The 16,023-nt window shown below is 35.1% G+C and overlaps 1 protein-coding gene across 1 annotated transcript; it reads left to right on the top strand.

Annotated features, from left to right (window-relative positions):
• Positions 1–706: 706 nt before the first annotated feature.
• LOC125682039 (collagen alpha-3(VI) chain-like) lies at positions 707–11,644 on the top strand. The gene is made up of 14 exons (XM_056157523.1): positions 707–1,253; positions 1,393–1,449; positions 1,710–2,297; positions 2,509–2,604; positions 2,933–3,499; positions 4,142–4,732; positions 4,926–4,982; positions 5,496–6,089; positions 6,225–6,287; positions 6,679–6,801; positions 6,968–7,007; positions 7,109–7,227; positions 7,948–7,994; positions 8,198–11,644. The coding sequence occupies exons 1-13, from the start codon at positions 731–733 to the stop codon at positions 7,980–7,982; spliced, it is 3,453 nt and encodes a 1,150-aa protein (XP_056013498.1). The 5' UTR covers positions 707–730; the 3' UTR covers positions 7,983–7,994; positions 8,198–11,644.
• Positions 11,645–16,023: the final 4,379 nt, after the last annotated feature.

Raw genomic sequence — 16,023 nt, 5'->3', positions numbered from 1 at the left:
TATTTTAAAGAAAGATAATTGTATAAAAAGTGCTCGACAGAGTCACAAAAATGCATAACATAGTCTAGATTAAACCGAAAAATAAAAGATCTATTTTTGACTAAAACAAAGCCTAATCAGGTGTTGACATGTCAATAAACCATATCTTCCTTAGCATATAATGCAACGAGTTTTGTTTTCTCTGTATGTGTTTCACAAAATTTTAACAAATAGTCTTCATTTATTAACCCGTTATACTTGAACATTTGCTACATATACTTATCAAAATATGTTTTGGTATTTAGATGGGTTTTTTTTTTTTTTAGAACAATGCCGAGTTTCTACCTGCCACATCACTGGTAGTTGCCTTAAGTCCCTTGTGCATCACATCAGTTGTGAAAATAAGTTAATATAGTGAAAGTAGACGTATAATCAGAAGAAGAAAAAACACTGACTAACTCAATAACCTCTTCTGTCATTGTTCTACAGATAAGATAGCTAATCCGAAACCAATCATCTGTAGACTGTTCATCATGACATGATTTCTAAGCAAGATTAGAATCATACTTTCCTTGACTTGTTTTAGAATACTTGTAATTTGAAGAACATGACTTTTGATTTTTGGCATATTTTTGTTATGTTTTTGATAATATCCAATGTCATCAATTCAAATTTTAAAAATATATTTTCAGTTAACACAACCTTACCAACTACAACAAAAGCTCGTGACTCTGGATATGATGTTGTTTTTATGTTTGATTCCTCAGTTTCAAGTCAGTCATTATTTGAGGAAATGAAAAATTTTGCCATTCAATTGACACGCAAAGTTGGCATCGATAATGGGGAGTATCGTATCGGCTTTATGCGATATAGTACAGATGCTGAAACTCTTACACAATTGAACAAATTTGCTAAAGCAGATGATTTAATTGTTGACATGTTAAGAATGAACTACAGACCAGGAGAGAGTAATTTACAAAATGCTCTCGATACTGTCATTCTCAACATGTTTAGAGAAGACTATGGAGACAGGGACTTTGCAAGAAACTTGATTGTTTTACTAACTGGTGTGGATCAAAGTTCGAACCCTTATGACGCCTTCAGAGCAGCAGAACGAGCAGAGAGCTTGGGCATAAATCTATACACTGTAGGATTTTATTTGAATAACACTTTTGAAATAGATGAAGTATCTACACATCCTTTATACACTTTCCAATACCTGATCAACAATAGAGGAGATACACGAAGAGCAATGAACGATTTAACCAAGTCTAGTAAGAATATGGCAATTGTTCTTAAAACTATACAACGAAATAATGAATGATATTTGTCATAATTTTCCACATCTGATAAATTCGCGTTGAAAAATCTCGTAAAGTATCTTTACGTTTGATTTCTTTCTAATCTTAATAGTTGATGAAAATATTCAACCACGAAGGGAGAGACCGTATCCAACTACTACAACCACAAGTAAGTACTACTTACTGATTTAATGAATTCCACACCTTAATCACATAAATGCAGAGCTTAACGAAGTTTACAAACAATTCGTCATTAGTTGAAACGTTCTATCATTTCAAATAAGATATTTACAAATATGGAAATCAAGAGAGATTTAAAACGTTCATCTCACAAACATATGTAGCACATTACACCTGTGCAGTATCTATAGTATATTTTATACTATTAGCATTGTCAAAATGCATACGCGGTTTCATTTCTCAATTTAGCAACAACTACTACCACTTCAACTCCACCACGTGATTCTGGATATGACGTTGTTATCATGATGGACTCCTCTATTCTTCGGAAAACATTCGGTGCCATGAAGAAATATGCTAGAACATTAATCAATAAATTCAACATCGACAACAAACAGTACACGGTAGGTCTCATGCGATATGGAGAATCTAACGATAAACAATGGGATCTCAATGATTATACTTCAAAGAGGGATGTTCTATCTGCTGTTGATCGAGTTGCCTATAGACAGGGAAAATCTTCTGATGCAGCAAGTGCTATCCGTATGGTAAGGCGCAGAATGTTCAATGATAGAAACGGGGACCGTGACTTTGCTAGAAATCTCATTGTTCTCCTGACTGCCAATGAAAGAAGTGATGATATATACGCCACCTGGAATGAGGCAGAAGAGGCAGAGAAAGAGAATATCAACTTATATACAGTCGGCTTTGATATGAACGACACCACAGAAATCGACGAGACTTCAACTCACCCTCTTTATATCTATCGTCACCTCATTAACACGGAGGGTGGAGATGACGTAATAGATTCATCCACTGGAGATATTCTTGGCTTGAGTAAGTTTAAATATATGAGTTTGTTTTTTGACATAATATTTTACTACTATGCTGCAGGATGTGAATTGTGAGTTACTAGTTGACTGTATGAGAAATACATTTCAATAAAACAGTCTACAAAGAAACAAAGCTGATATTGATTGAAAGTATACCATTGAAAAATAAGGAGAACAAAACTTAACTCTGTACATTACTATCTTGCATAACCTAGTTGACGAAGATGTGGAGCCACCAAGACCACGACCTAAATCTACCACCACCACAACAACTACTACAACCACAACCCCTATGCCTACAACAGTAATAAGTAGGATTTTTAGACATTATTTCCAAAATAAAGCATGCATAAACGTTCTGTTTGGTTCATGGGATAAAAAATGGATTTACATCACTTTATGCGGAAATGTTTCCCTGAGATTTTGAGTCAATTTTAAAGCACATTTGTGACACCCTTTTATAGCAAAATATAATACAATCGTCAAAGATTTCTTGTCGTAAAACACTAAAAACTATTAGTATCTGCACATGCTTCTAAAGATGTCTTATTACTACCGCCATAACATCATTCTTCTTCATTATGTGTCAGTGTTTTGCCGTAAATTTGGAAAAGTAGTATTTCATCACTCGTTTTTCAGACCAATGCTTTGGACAAGTAGACGTGATCTTCGTGCTGGATTCTTCTACCAGTGTTGGAAATGATAATTACGACAAAATGAAAGACTTTGTCAAGAAGTTTCTGCATGCTGCAAATATTGAGGGCGGAGAAGTACGTGTGGGTCTTGTATCCTACAGTACTAAAGTCACCGTGGAATTCCAGTTAAACTCCTACACAACCAAAGCTGACGTATTTGCCGCTGTAGATAACATACTTTGGAGATACGGAAGTACCAACACCGCTGATGGTTTGCAAACAATGCATAAAGACATGTTCACTGCAGGCAATGGCGACAGACCAGGAGTTCCAAACATCTGTATCATTATGACGGACGGTGTTTCCAATATTAACTACAGAAGAACCATCCCTGAGGCAAAAGAGGCAAGAGAAAAGGGCATTCATATATATGCAATAGGTATCGCTCTGAAGGACTTGAAAGAAGTCAATGGAATAGCCAGTGAGCCTGCAAGTTTGAACGTCTTTGCTGTGAATACCTTTGATGAATTAGAAGGTCTAGATAACAAAATCTTTGAATCCTCGTGCCCAGGTATTTATAAGCAGGACATTTTAAAACAAAGCAGATCTTTCTTTATGCACTTCCTATATTTATGTAGCAATATTCCATTATCACCTGCATATGTTGTTTATATATCTCAACTGATTCGATATGCAAGAGCTTGTTCTGCGTATAGTCAGTTTTTAAATCGAGATAAGCTACGGACAAACAAGTTGATGGTACAGGGGTTTCAAGAGTCTCGATGGAAGGCAGCATTTCGCAAATTCTATGGTCGTTATAACGATCTAGTTCGTCAATACAACCTATCATTGGGTCAAATGCTGTCTGACGTGTTTCATACCGATTGTTTAGCCGTTCTTGGCACACTAATTTTGACTGCGGATAACTCCCGTTTCCCTGATCAGGAAATAGGGATCACGGCGGGTGTGACCGTTCAACAGTGGATGCTTACTCCTCCTAGGCACCTGATCCCACCTCTGGTGTGTCCAGGGGTCCGTGTTTGCTCAACTATCTATTTTGTATTGCTTATAGGAGTTATGAGATTGATCACTGTTCGTTATCTTCACCTTGCACTTAAGAAATAAATATCTTTTAATGTTCTTTGAGTAATGTGCTAGAATTTTTTTTCATCCTTCAGGAGTATTTGCAATTTTCACCGTCATTTATTTACAGTAAGAAGTACACCTATACCTACTACAACTACATCAAAACCACGTGACACCGGTTATGATGTCGTATTTCTGCTTGATTCCTCTGTGAATGACAGAAGAGTATTCAATCAAATGAAGGACTTCGCCCAAAATCTCGCGGGTAATCTCAGCATTGATGATAAAGAATACCGCATTGGTCTCGTGCGGTACAGTACGGCTTCCGATACATTTGCCCACCTCCAAGATTTCGATACCAAACGAGAAGTTATTGATAGGATTCAGGAGATACCCTACCAACCTGGTGAAAGTAACCTGCAGGACGCTATTGATATTGTTTCATTAGATAATTTCCAGGAGTACAATGGTGATAGAGACTTTGCAAGAAACTTGATTGTTTTACTAACTGGTGTGGATCAAAGTTCGAACCCTTATGACGCATTCCGTGCGGCAGAACGTGCGGAGGATGATGGGATAAACATCTATACCGTTGGATTTTACATAAATGATACTTTCGAGGTTGATGAGGTTCCAACACATCCTCTTAGCACGTACCGATATCTGGTTAAAAGGAGAGGAGATATTAAAAGTATTCCTCGGAAATTAGCTAATTCAAGTATGTAATCACTTCGTAATGTTTGTGATCTGTATTATCAATGCCTACACTTGATAACACTAAAGATAGGACCGCTTATCCTATATTGGTAGTTCCTTTTTAATATCATTGCCATATCAATTCACGAAAACGTTCATATCTTCAATTTCAAAATCAAGACACTGTTATATTGATCTCAAATTTTATTTTATAGTTGATGACGTGCTCCGTCCGAGGAGAAACAGACCTGTACGAACAACAACTACTACTAGTATGTTCATTTTCTAATGTCTCTTGAGAGAAAGCGCAATCACTTGCAAAATGTAGTGTATAGCAAAATCGGTTTTTGTATTACAAAAGATTATTCTTAGCAGTTTTGCATTTACAAATCTTTTCTTTGATACGCTATCCGTAAATACTAAAAGAATTTATCTCTTATGACAAATGAGAATTTTTTGGAATTCCTTAAACATATTGTTTTTTCATTAGATTTTGTAAAATCTCAACGATTTCACCCAAAGCTTTTACAGGACATGTAAGAAAATCACCAGCTCACTATTAAAACACATTATTCAAGGATTCGTTTTCTACATCTAGTTTCTTGTGAAAAAAATCGTTGAAGCTTCATGTACAGATATAAACAACAACAGTTGCTTTTTGTATCAATCGACAAGTATTGGTTAAAAGGTTCGATGACATGAATTCTGAAATAAGGTGTATAAAATCCTGTTTTAAAGATTACTTTTATACTTTGTACTACTAATATCTATTTTGGGGTTTCCAGGACCAATAACTGCAGTAATGTCAATTGCATCTACACTCCCTGAATCGGGTTATGATGTTGTTCTTGTACTCGATTCCTCAGTGCCTCCCCCAACATATCAATTAATGAAAGAATATGCGAAAAAGTTAGTAGATGGTTTCAATGTTGAAGACCAGGAGTACCGAGTGGGGCTAATGAGATATAGCACAGACGCTGATGTGCAGTTTGATCTCGATGAATATTCTACGAAAGATGACATCAAGTTTGCTATTGACAAAAGTTTGTATAACCCCGGGGAAACAGACACCGCAAAAGCTATCAATTCTGTTCGCGAAAATATGTTCCGAGAAACGCATGGTGATAGAGACTTTGCTAGGAATCTTATAGTTCTGCTTACTGGCCAGGATCAAAGTAAAGACACATACAAATCCTGGGCAGCTGCCGAGAAAGCAGAGGCGGCAGGTATAAATTTGTTTACGGTGGGAATCAATCTGAACGACACAACAGAAATAGACGAACTCTCCACTCACCCAATCCAAAAGTACAGACATCTCATCAACACATACTCATCTCCCGCTGAACTTAACCGAACCGCTAATAATATTCTGGACCTTAGTAAGTTGATGCTATTTTGCTAACGAAAATGTTTGAAACATTCCATAGTATTAATGTTAAATACCAGATAAATATGTCCTGTTTATATTGGTCATGTATGTTCTGTTGTTTGATTGAGATTTTCGTGTATTTAAGTTGATGATCAAGTGGAACCCGAACGTCCAAGACCAAAACCTACCACAAAGCCTCCCATTGACAGTAAGTCTATACATTATCAAGTTTCATAAGCTAAATCCTGGAACAATCTAGTTTGCCGATACAACCTATCATTGGGTCAAATGCTGTCTGATATTTTTATAACGATTGTTAGGCCCTTCTTGGCACACTGGTTTTGACTACGGATAACTTGATTAGCGTTTATAAGAAAAGGCTTTTGAATTTATAAATATTCAAACTTATGTGCATGCAGAGATAAATGCGACTATCAAAAATTACTTCAACAGTGACGATTGGGATCATCTCCAGATACTTGATATTTTTAAGATTAATAAAATGATTCCTCAGTTTAGCATGGCTTTTTCTGTAACCGTATTACATAAAGAATATAGATTTGTATGTTACTTTTAATGCTCTCTTGGAATGCTTATAGGAACTTCGGAGGTTTCGGACGACACACCCACAGAACTAATCGCTGCAGGGTCTGTTTTCCTGGTTGTTGGTATCATCTGTATTGGTGTTGCTCTGTTTTTGCTGTACAAAACACGACAGCAAAGTAAGTTGTTCATAAAAAAAACCCCGAAACTTGCATACTTGTGTTGCGTTTTCCTTAACTCTTTGTTCATTAAGAACATGTCACATGTAAAAGGTCAACTAGATCCATTCTTATATCGTTTAAGATTCATTGTTGTTCGTTATCTTCGCTTATTTACTTTTTGTAGAGACTAAAATGAAAGAAACCCTTAGAAAGCGACATGCATCGTAAGCTTTGAGCTTGAAGTTTACCGAAGTGCAAATTTTACCTAACGTTACCCATTTCCTATTTTGTACTACAACATTCAAAGTAATGTGTTTTTTCTTAGGTTGCATGTTCCTCCCTCTGTGAACGATGTGGACTCAGTTAAAAGGAAGAATGAATATCAACAGTCTATTGGGGTAGCAAATCCGGCGGAAGTAGAATTATCTGTTGAAAATCAGGAAGGTCAGTCCATGTAAAAACAATCTCACTTCCGAGATTTCATATCCATGCATGTAGACCTAATCTCACTTCAGAATTTGACATCAGTACATGTAGAAATAGTCTAATTACAGACATTTGATATCAGTGTGTGTAAACATAGTCTACTTTTAGAGATTTGATATCAGTGTGTTTAGACATACAATTTAGTCTAATTTTAGAGTTTCGATATCAGTACATGTAGAAATAGTCTAATTACAGAAATTGAATATGAATGTGTGTAGAAATAGTCTAATTTTAAGATCCGATATCAGTACATGTGGAATTAGTCTAATTTTAAGAGATTTGATATCAGTACATGAAGAATTTGTCTAATGTTAGAGATGTGATATCAGTGTGTTTAGACATAATCTAATTTTAGAGATTTGATATCAGTACATGTATAATTAGTCTAATTTTAGAGATTTGATATCAATGCTTGAAGAAATAGGCTAATTTTAGAGATTTGACATCATCAGATCTTTGATGACTTTTTTTTCTTCAATTAAGTGTTTATAGAAATTTTCCGCGACTCCTTCTCTTTTTAAATGAACGCTTCACATGGACTCTTCGTTTTAAAAAGTTCACCAGGATTAAAAGACCTCTACAGTTTGCATATTCATCTTACCAATTGTAAGTTCATGGCAAATAAGTTTGTTATTCATTAATAAATGCAACTAATAAAGAGGGGTTTTTTTTCCTTAGGTCCATATATTACACCAAACACTATGCAAATTTAGATTATCAAGCAGGTACGTGTGTATACTCAAACATTGTGCACAGATGTTTTCATTTTATTTCTAAAACATATTTATTGTAGACCAAATTGTTGTTATATTGAACATTATTAAATAGTTAAGTATCCTAAAGGGAATAAAAGATGACATTTTAATGAAGTGATTTTTAAACTTTTTCAGAATTGTTGAATTATTTCAAAAACACATTTTCCTTGCAGGTAAAGCCTATGAAAACCACGTGCCAGGATCGTAGCACAAAGGTCGATAGATTTTATATTAAGATGCTTTAAAAACTATGGTGCATTGCCTTTGTTGAAAAGTGCCTCACAGTTTATAACTGTAAACAAAAATGTGCTGTGAAGAATACCAAGAACAAAAAGACACGCTATCTCAATATGTTGTTTTATTTGGAAGAACCTACATCTTTGCGAAAGGATGGTCCATGTATTCATCATATCTGTGGTGTATGATTGCTTTACAAATATCCGCTCCAATTTACAGAAATGACATTTGGGTAGAGGGCTTTATTTTAGTAAAATGTAGACTATCATTTGGAATAGTAAATTGTGGAGCAAAGAAAAGGGAATGACTTATGAAGAGATATTGTACAGAAAGGAGTATTTTGAAGAGTCGATAAGTGATGGTATGGTCAATCTGTTTTCTTTTCATGTAATATGTTTATTTTCCAATGAAAATGGGATACATTGTTCACGGTGCAACATGAGTTATTTCCCCCTGAATACAGGGGGCGCACAAAACGATGGTGTCCTCAAGTGATTGCGTCATTACAAGGAATAGATAAAGAATTTATTATTTCTGATTGTAATTAAGAGCCAGTAAAGGAATTTTTGTAGAAATTAAGTGTTGTTACTGACAAACGATATGACTGTACAAAATATTTAGTCATTTATTATATTTATTTGTCCCGTATGTGATTTTTGGCAGTCCATGGTATCTCAGTTTAGATCAGACTAATAAGGATGAGCAATTCTTAATTACTTTTTATCAATATTATCGACGACCAAAAAACTACAATGAATATGTCAGAAATTCCATGAGCAACCAACGCATGCAATCATTAACTTGCAATCCTTTCACACTGTGGACTAGAATATGTAAATCAGGTATCAATGAACGGAGCATGTTAATAATATATTGAATCCGTATCTCTGATGTAATTTTTCTGTTGATATTTCTTTACTAATGTACGCAAGTGATTCAATCTTTTAAAAATTAATGTTTGTGTAAATCAACTTAATCGAAGTACACACAAAAAACCATCAAGCATGTATCAATTAAGAGAGAGAGAGAGAGAGAGAGAGAGAGAGAGAGAGAGAGAGAGGGGGGGGGAAACTGTGCTATTTTTTCCGACAATGTACTTTTTCTGTTATCATGCTAAGTTACTTATTTTAACAAAGTTTGATCTAGAGGTTGCCTCCTTATTTAAATAGTAATATTGAATTAAAGTGGAACTATGAAATCTAAAGAACCAAATAACTGAATTTCAGGACTAACCTCCTGTCCCCCCCCCCCCCCCTCCATAATTTAGGATTTGGAGCTTTGGGGTTTAGTTATATTGATTTGTTTGTTTTTGCTTTTCAAGAATTGTCAGATAATTGTGAAGTCAACTTCACCCTGCCTCCCTCTTTTTTGAAAACAATGTTACATAACCGATTATATTTATACTATCACATGCTTTCGTGTTTGATTCTGTCCAAGTAATGGTACTATTAATACCAAAACTTTCATGAGTAATCTGCAAAAAATGTAACAAACACCTGGACAGAATTAAACACGAAGTAGATCTACTGGATATAGGTCTATACCCCTTCCCATCCCTTCAATTTAATGAAAAGTAGATTATAAGTGTTCTTTGTAAAATTGAATAAACTAAACTTTGTTATTATAAGAGATATGATACAACCTGATAAAACCCAGCCCATTATAAAGATTTTGATACCGTAAGCTTTACAATACCTTATTTGTTACTAATATTCTATCTGAACCTTAGGACCCTAGCTGTAAGCCCGACCCCTACTTCCGGTGTAAGAGCAGTAACTGCAAAAATGAAGGCAATTGTTCTCGTGATATAAACGTACCTTAACCTGTCTCAAGCATGGCATTTGCGACTCTTTATAGTGATATTTATCTTAATTCATTCCGAACGTTTTATTATGTCTGTAGTTTTCTCTCAAATGACATAAATGACTTAACTGTCGCTTTCTTTAATGTGATTAATAATGAGAATTTCAGAATATAAATATTATGAAGAAATACATACACTTTTAATGCGTTTATCAGATCCATATGATAAGAATGCCGTGGTATTTAATGTAAGATCGGCATGCATTCCATTAATTCAGGAGGAGTAACACACCAGAGATATTTGATGAGGAGGAAAAGTGGAAGATGTCTATGTGTAAGGATATTTTGAAAGTTTCAAAAAGGACCTCCCCACTTTAGCTGGAGCTTGTGGTCCCTCTTTACCATCCCTCTTTTCAAAGAAAGATGGATTTATTCATTATACATTTTAGTAAATGTTAAACACTGATGTATCTCTACTTAGTGTATAGTCCTTTACCCCTGGGGTATTGCTAGATAAGGGTAGAAAAATAAGTTTTAAATGGTCACCCTTAGCCTGAAAAATACAGAATATCTATCTGAGGTCAATATAGGTATATGAGGTAGAAAGAAAACGTATATTTTTTGCAGATTTTTATTGTATCTATTTTTATGAATTTCATCACCAGCACAAGATTGTTCAGTCTTGCCTTTTGATATATGTTCTATATTAAAAAACGGCTTAAAACAGAAAAGTCTGGAGAACATTGTGGTCGATATGAACAAAGGCTTGAAAACCGATCATTCAATGAATATCAATAGGAATTTAACAAAAACAGACAAACCCGATTTCAAAAGACAGCATAGGTCTTAATGTTAGGGAACTTTTCAGTAAAATAAAATGCCAAACCTCTAAGTTAAGGTATCAATAAACATCTAGGGGCATTGTAAATTGAATGATTCAAACTTTGATGTTTTACTAAATCATCGAGGGCCGTATGTTACAGCTAGAGTCGGGAGATCCTTTACTTTATTTAGTCAAAATATGCAGTTTTAGTAGAAAGTAATCTGACAAAAATTTCAAACCTTTACTAAACTCGAACCCACGATCTACAGATCAGCAGTCGTCACGTTAACCGACAAGCTTCCGAGCTAGGCGATTAGATTTAAAAGAAATATATCGATATTGCAGATATTTATATTTTCATTTATGTTTTAAAGGGAAATCAGCCATTATGACGTCCTTAACTTCAAATTGCGTTGTATTACTACAAATGTTATAAATGAAACAGGCATAATGATTCAGCTCAATTATGTTTTTAATTCTATTTGTTGCTTAGTGGCTTGTTTTGTAGGAGTTATGAGATCGATAACTGGTCGCCATATTCACTTTTTCATTCAGTTGCAGGATCTCTTCTCCGCTGTTATATGAAATTTCATTTTTGTTTACAGTTTTATGAATAATTCATTATATGATTAAATAGTTTTATCTGTTTCTAATCAATAGTAGTGATGTACTTTTATTTGCATTATTTATGTATGTTCACACTATAAGAAAAATTCAATCAATTGTTTGTTTAAATAAAAAAATGTTATATACTTGATATTGTGATGACAGCTTTTCTTTATTGCTTGGTAGGGTATATATACATCAGAAAATCCGTAAGAGTTAACTTTCCTGATCTAGACATTAGTATCCAAATACAACTAATGATATTATTAAGTAAATGTCAAAGTACACTTACAACACATTGACAAGATTTTCTTAATCTAAAGAGATTCGCAAATGACTTTTATAGTTTTATCAATATTTTAAATATGTATTTGATTTCTGAATTGCAGGAAGTAATGAAATTAAAAAGAAACACTGGGGCGATTGTTACTGGGCTACAGAGTTTTAAACGTGACCTCTAAAACTTAATATTTACTAGCGATTTATTGGTATAAACTGAATGTTTTTTTCTTGGTGTCAACATAAGCAATACGAACCAATCATTAAAACTCTCTATCTTATATTCCTGATAGGATGTATGAGATCGATCACTGCTCGTTATCTTCACCTTTCATCAAAGAAATACATAGTCCCCGAGGGTCTCTACAGCCCAGTAGCTAAGTACTTCGTTACTAGCTTGAAAATACGGATGTATATTTAATTGCTGTGATAAAATTTAGAAATTCATTTCAAAATTAAGGATTATCTCCCTCACGCATAGCTCTTATCCTTAGACGAATTTGACTCCACTTGTTTGGCACTCTGTTGAGCATCACTGAAGAGACATTATTTGTCGAAATGCGCATCTGGTGCATCAAAATTGGTACCGTATTAGTTTTATATTATACCCATGTCTTCTATCAATGTATAATTCCAATGTTATTTATTACAATTGTTTTGATTGGACAAAAATAAAGCTGAACAAGAGTTTATACATCAATAAATCCGAAAACGCAATGTATTGATACACGCCGGAAAACAAATAACATAGTGCGGGGAAACTATTCAAATTTTTGCATTTGTAAATAAAGTGAATGAATTGGAATTATAAGAATCAAACATTCTTTTTGAAGAATTTATCGATGTGTAAACTCCGGACATTTTACTCACAAACTTAACATAAAAGTGTTTCGCACTTTTATTCAGTTTGTGAGTAAAATGTCCGGAGTTTACACATCGATAAATTCTTCAAAAAGAATCTTTAATCCTATAATATACAGATAGATATGAAAAAGGTTAATATTAGCACATTGGAAATAAATAATGGATTTGCACTTAAAGAGAATTCATCATACATACTTACCATTTATTTCCGACATCTCGATATGTCTGTTGGTGTCCACACAACGGAAGCAGCAACACAAATCAATCATTACATGAAACAAGAGGTTCATCCGCCACATCGGTCACATGAGCAGCAGTTCCTAGCAATAAACAAGCTTGAGATTATATCATTATACAAGCAGTTTCGTTGAGAACAAATTCACTTAATGAAAGGTCAAGATAGCGAACAGTGATCAATCTTATAACTCCTATAAGCAATACAAAATAGAGAGTTGGGTAAACACGGACACCTGGATATACCAGAGATAGAAGCAGGTGCCTAGGAGGAGTAAGCATATCCTGTCGACATGTCACACCCACCGTAAGCCCTATATCTTGATCAGGTAAACGGATGTATCCAAAATCTGTGTGCCAAGAACGGTCTAACAATCGGTAATGAAACACGTCAGACAGCATTTGACCCAATTATATATTGTATTGGCAAATTAGATCGTTATAACGACCATATAATTTGCGAAATGCTGACTTTAAACGAGACTGTTGAAACCCTGCACCATCATCTTGTTTGTCAGTAGCTTGATTAAAAAATGATCCTACACACAACAAGCTCTTGCGCATCGAATCAGTTGAGAGATAAACACCAGATGCAGGTGATAATGGGATATTGCTACATAAATATGGGAAAGTTGACGACGGAGAAGCTGAAATCATCCCGTTTATCATGAAGTTGAGCCGTTAGTTTGCCGTTAATATCTATTTTCAAGAGAGTATCTAAGTATGAAGCAGAAGTAGACGACTCTGTGGTGTCTTTTATTTCAAGTTCACTGTGATATATCGAATCGACGTACGAATGAAAATTATTATTGTTGATAGATAAAACGTCGTCGATATATCTAAATATCACATTGAAGGCCACGAGAGATTTTGTCTTCTCACGTAGAAGTTTTTGAATGAATTTTGCTTCATATGAATATAGAAACAGGTCAGCTAATAAAGGGTAAAATTTGGAAAACTTGATCACCAAATACTACGATATTGTCAATGAGGAACTACAGAATAATTTTGAGGGCTGCCTGAATGACTAACATGGTCTAAGAGAGATAATTCTAATTCCTATGTGAACACATGGCACTCCCCGCTTGAAATGAAATATCATAAGTTTCAAACATTTATATGAATCATGTGTAGGCACAGTTTAAAACATTACAACAAAATATGTAAAGTAATGAATACATCTAGTTTGTGTAAAGTCAAAATAGTGGAATCACATGGTCGGACATAAACATGTTTAATTCCATTTGCGAAGGTGACAACTTCCACTTGACGAACTACGTCATCCCTACTTAGGAACACACGGGTAACGCGACTTAGAGGCCAAAGGTTTCTATGTTGTTCATTGTTCTTTAGAATGAAGACATCACCAACTTGAATATTAGGTTTGACATCTTCACCTTGCATCCTTCGATTTGTTGCTCAACTGTAAATACTGTTTGCGCCAACGTTCCTAAATTCTGTTAGCAAGGACTTGGACAATCTTCCATTGAAAAGTGTATAAATCGCGCACATTAAGGTTCATAGGGGCATCGGACACGTCCCCAATCTTCTGTGTTAACAAAACATTTGGAGTAAGTGGGGACGGTAAATCGGAATCACTGGATATCGTTACGAGAGGTTTATTGTTGATAATATTAACAACTTCGGCAAAAAATAAATATATATGGAGCACTTCACGTGTTAGTTTGGCGTGTTTTACTTCAAGTAATATGGCATCTAAAATGGACGTGTGATTCCTATGAGGCGTTTCCATGTACCTCCCATATGTGATGAGTAGGGGTATTAAACTTCTACACAGTGTTTCTTTCTGTTAACATGTTCTGAATAGGGGGATACTCCACATTTATTGAGCAGATTTCGAATTTACGGACGGCTCCAATGACGTTTGTTCCTCTGTCCAAGTACAGCACCACGGATTGCGTGGAAACGTCTTAGGGCACTAATAAATGACGATGTACTTATTTGTTCAATCACTTCTATGTGTACAGCCTTTGAACACAAACATGTAAATAGCACAGCCCATCTCATGGAGTCTGCGCTGCCGCTACGTGTTTTTCTTGTTTTCACACTCCATGGGCCGAAACAATCAATTCCAACATAAGTAAATGGGGGCGATGATCTCAAACGCTCTGGTGGAAGATAAGCCATTTTCTGGTTGAGAAACTTCCCTTGTTCTCTTCTATACTTAACACACTTATAACACGCTTATGTATTATGGAGGATATCAAACGTTTGGCACCTGTAATCCACCATCCCTCATTTCTTTTGGTACCTTCAGTTATATGGCGAAGTTACCTTGGTGGTGTGTTTTCTCATGATAGTGTAAAACTAACAGTCGTCAAACATGATATTTTCAAGGCACAAGAATTGGATTCCTTCACCCAAGTCAAACTCAGAATGTCTCAGTCTGTCACCAACTTGCAATATATTCTTATTGTTTAAAAATGGATCCAGTTTAGAAATGTAACTATCCTTACTGTGTATTTTGCCATCTTTAAGTGCATCTCTTTCCTTTCCAAAATTTTCACTCTGAATTAAGCGAATTATGAATTCCTCCGCGTCCTTCCGAGCATGTTTCTTGTCTTCCTCTGTATCTCCTAACTGTTTGTCATTCTCACTGCGCCGTTTCCTTCTCCTGACCAATAACTTCAATGAGGCAATAGCATGTATGAGATTCCTCCATGAAGAAAACTTTTCACAATGGTGAGTAACAAATGGTGGACTAGATGAGTACCCTTTATTAATGAAAACTTCTTGCTTTATTTCCTTGTCTCAGTTCGCTTCTACGAGTTCAAACATTGGAACCTGAATTGAGTTTATACGAATATCTTGAAATTGTAGCCATTCTACAGGTCCACAAAGTCATGAGTCATAGACAGCTATGTCAGAGGTAGGCTTAGTACCGTGATCAGCAGGATTTTGATTGGTCGCAATGAAATTCCAATGATCTGCTGAGCTAAAGTTGAAGATGTGCTAAATCCTGTTACATATATGTAAGAAATCTCTCAGTGTGGTTATGGATGTATCCTAATACTATTTTACTGTCAATAAATAACTTGAAATGATCGGTGCTAATGTCCAATTGATCACGATAATATAAGCAATCTCGACTCCTAGCACTGCGGCACATACTTCCAGACGTGGCACAGAAGA

Source organism: Ostrea edulis, chromosome 2 (genome assembly GCF_947568905.1).
Source record: "Ostrea edulis chromosome 2, xbOstEdul1.1, whole genome shotgun sequence".
Taxonomy (NCBI): domain Eukaryota; kingdom Metazoa; phylum Mollusca; class Bivalvia; order Ostreida; family Ostreidae; genus Ostrea; species Ostrea edulis.
The sequence above is the reverse complement of the archived record's forward strand: the minus strand, read 5'-3'. Positions and strand labels throughout refer to the sequence as shown.

Coding starts and splice junctions, on each gene's coding strand:
- LOC125682039 (XM_056157523.1), top strand. CDS start 731: ATGTTTGATTCCTCAGTTTCAAGTCAGTCATTATTTGAGGAAATGAAA. Junction 1,450..1,709: donor TCCAACTACTACAACCACAA/GTAAGTACTACT, acceptor TTCTCAATTTAG/CAACAACTACTACCACTTCA. Junction 6,090..6,224: donor TAATAATATTCTGGACCTTA/GTAAGTTGATGC, acceptor CGTGTATTTAAG/TTGATGATCAAGTGGAACCC.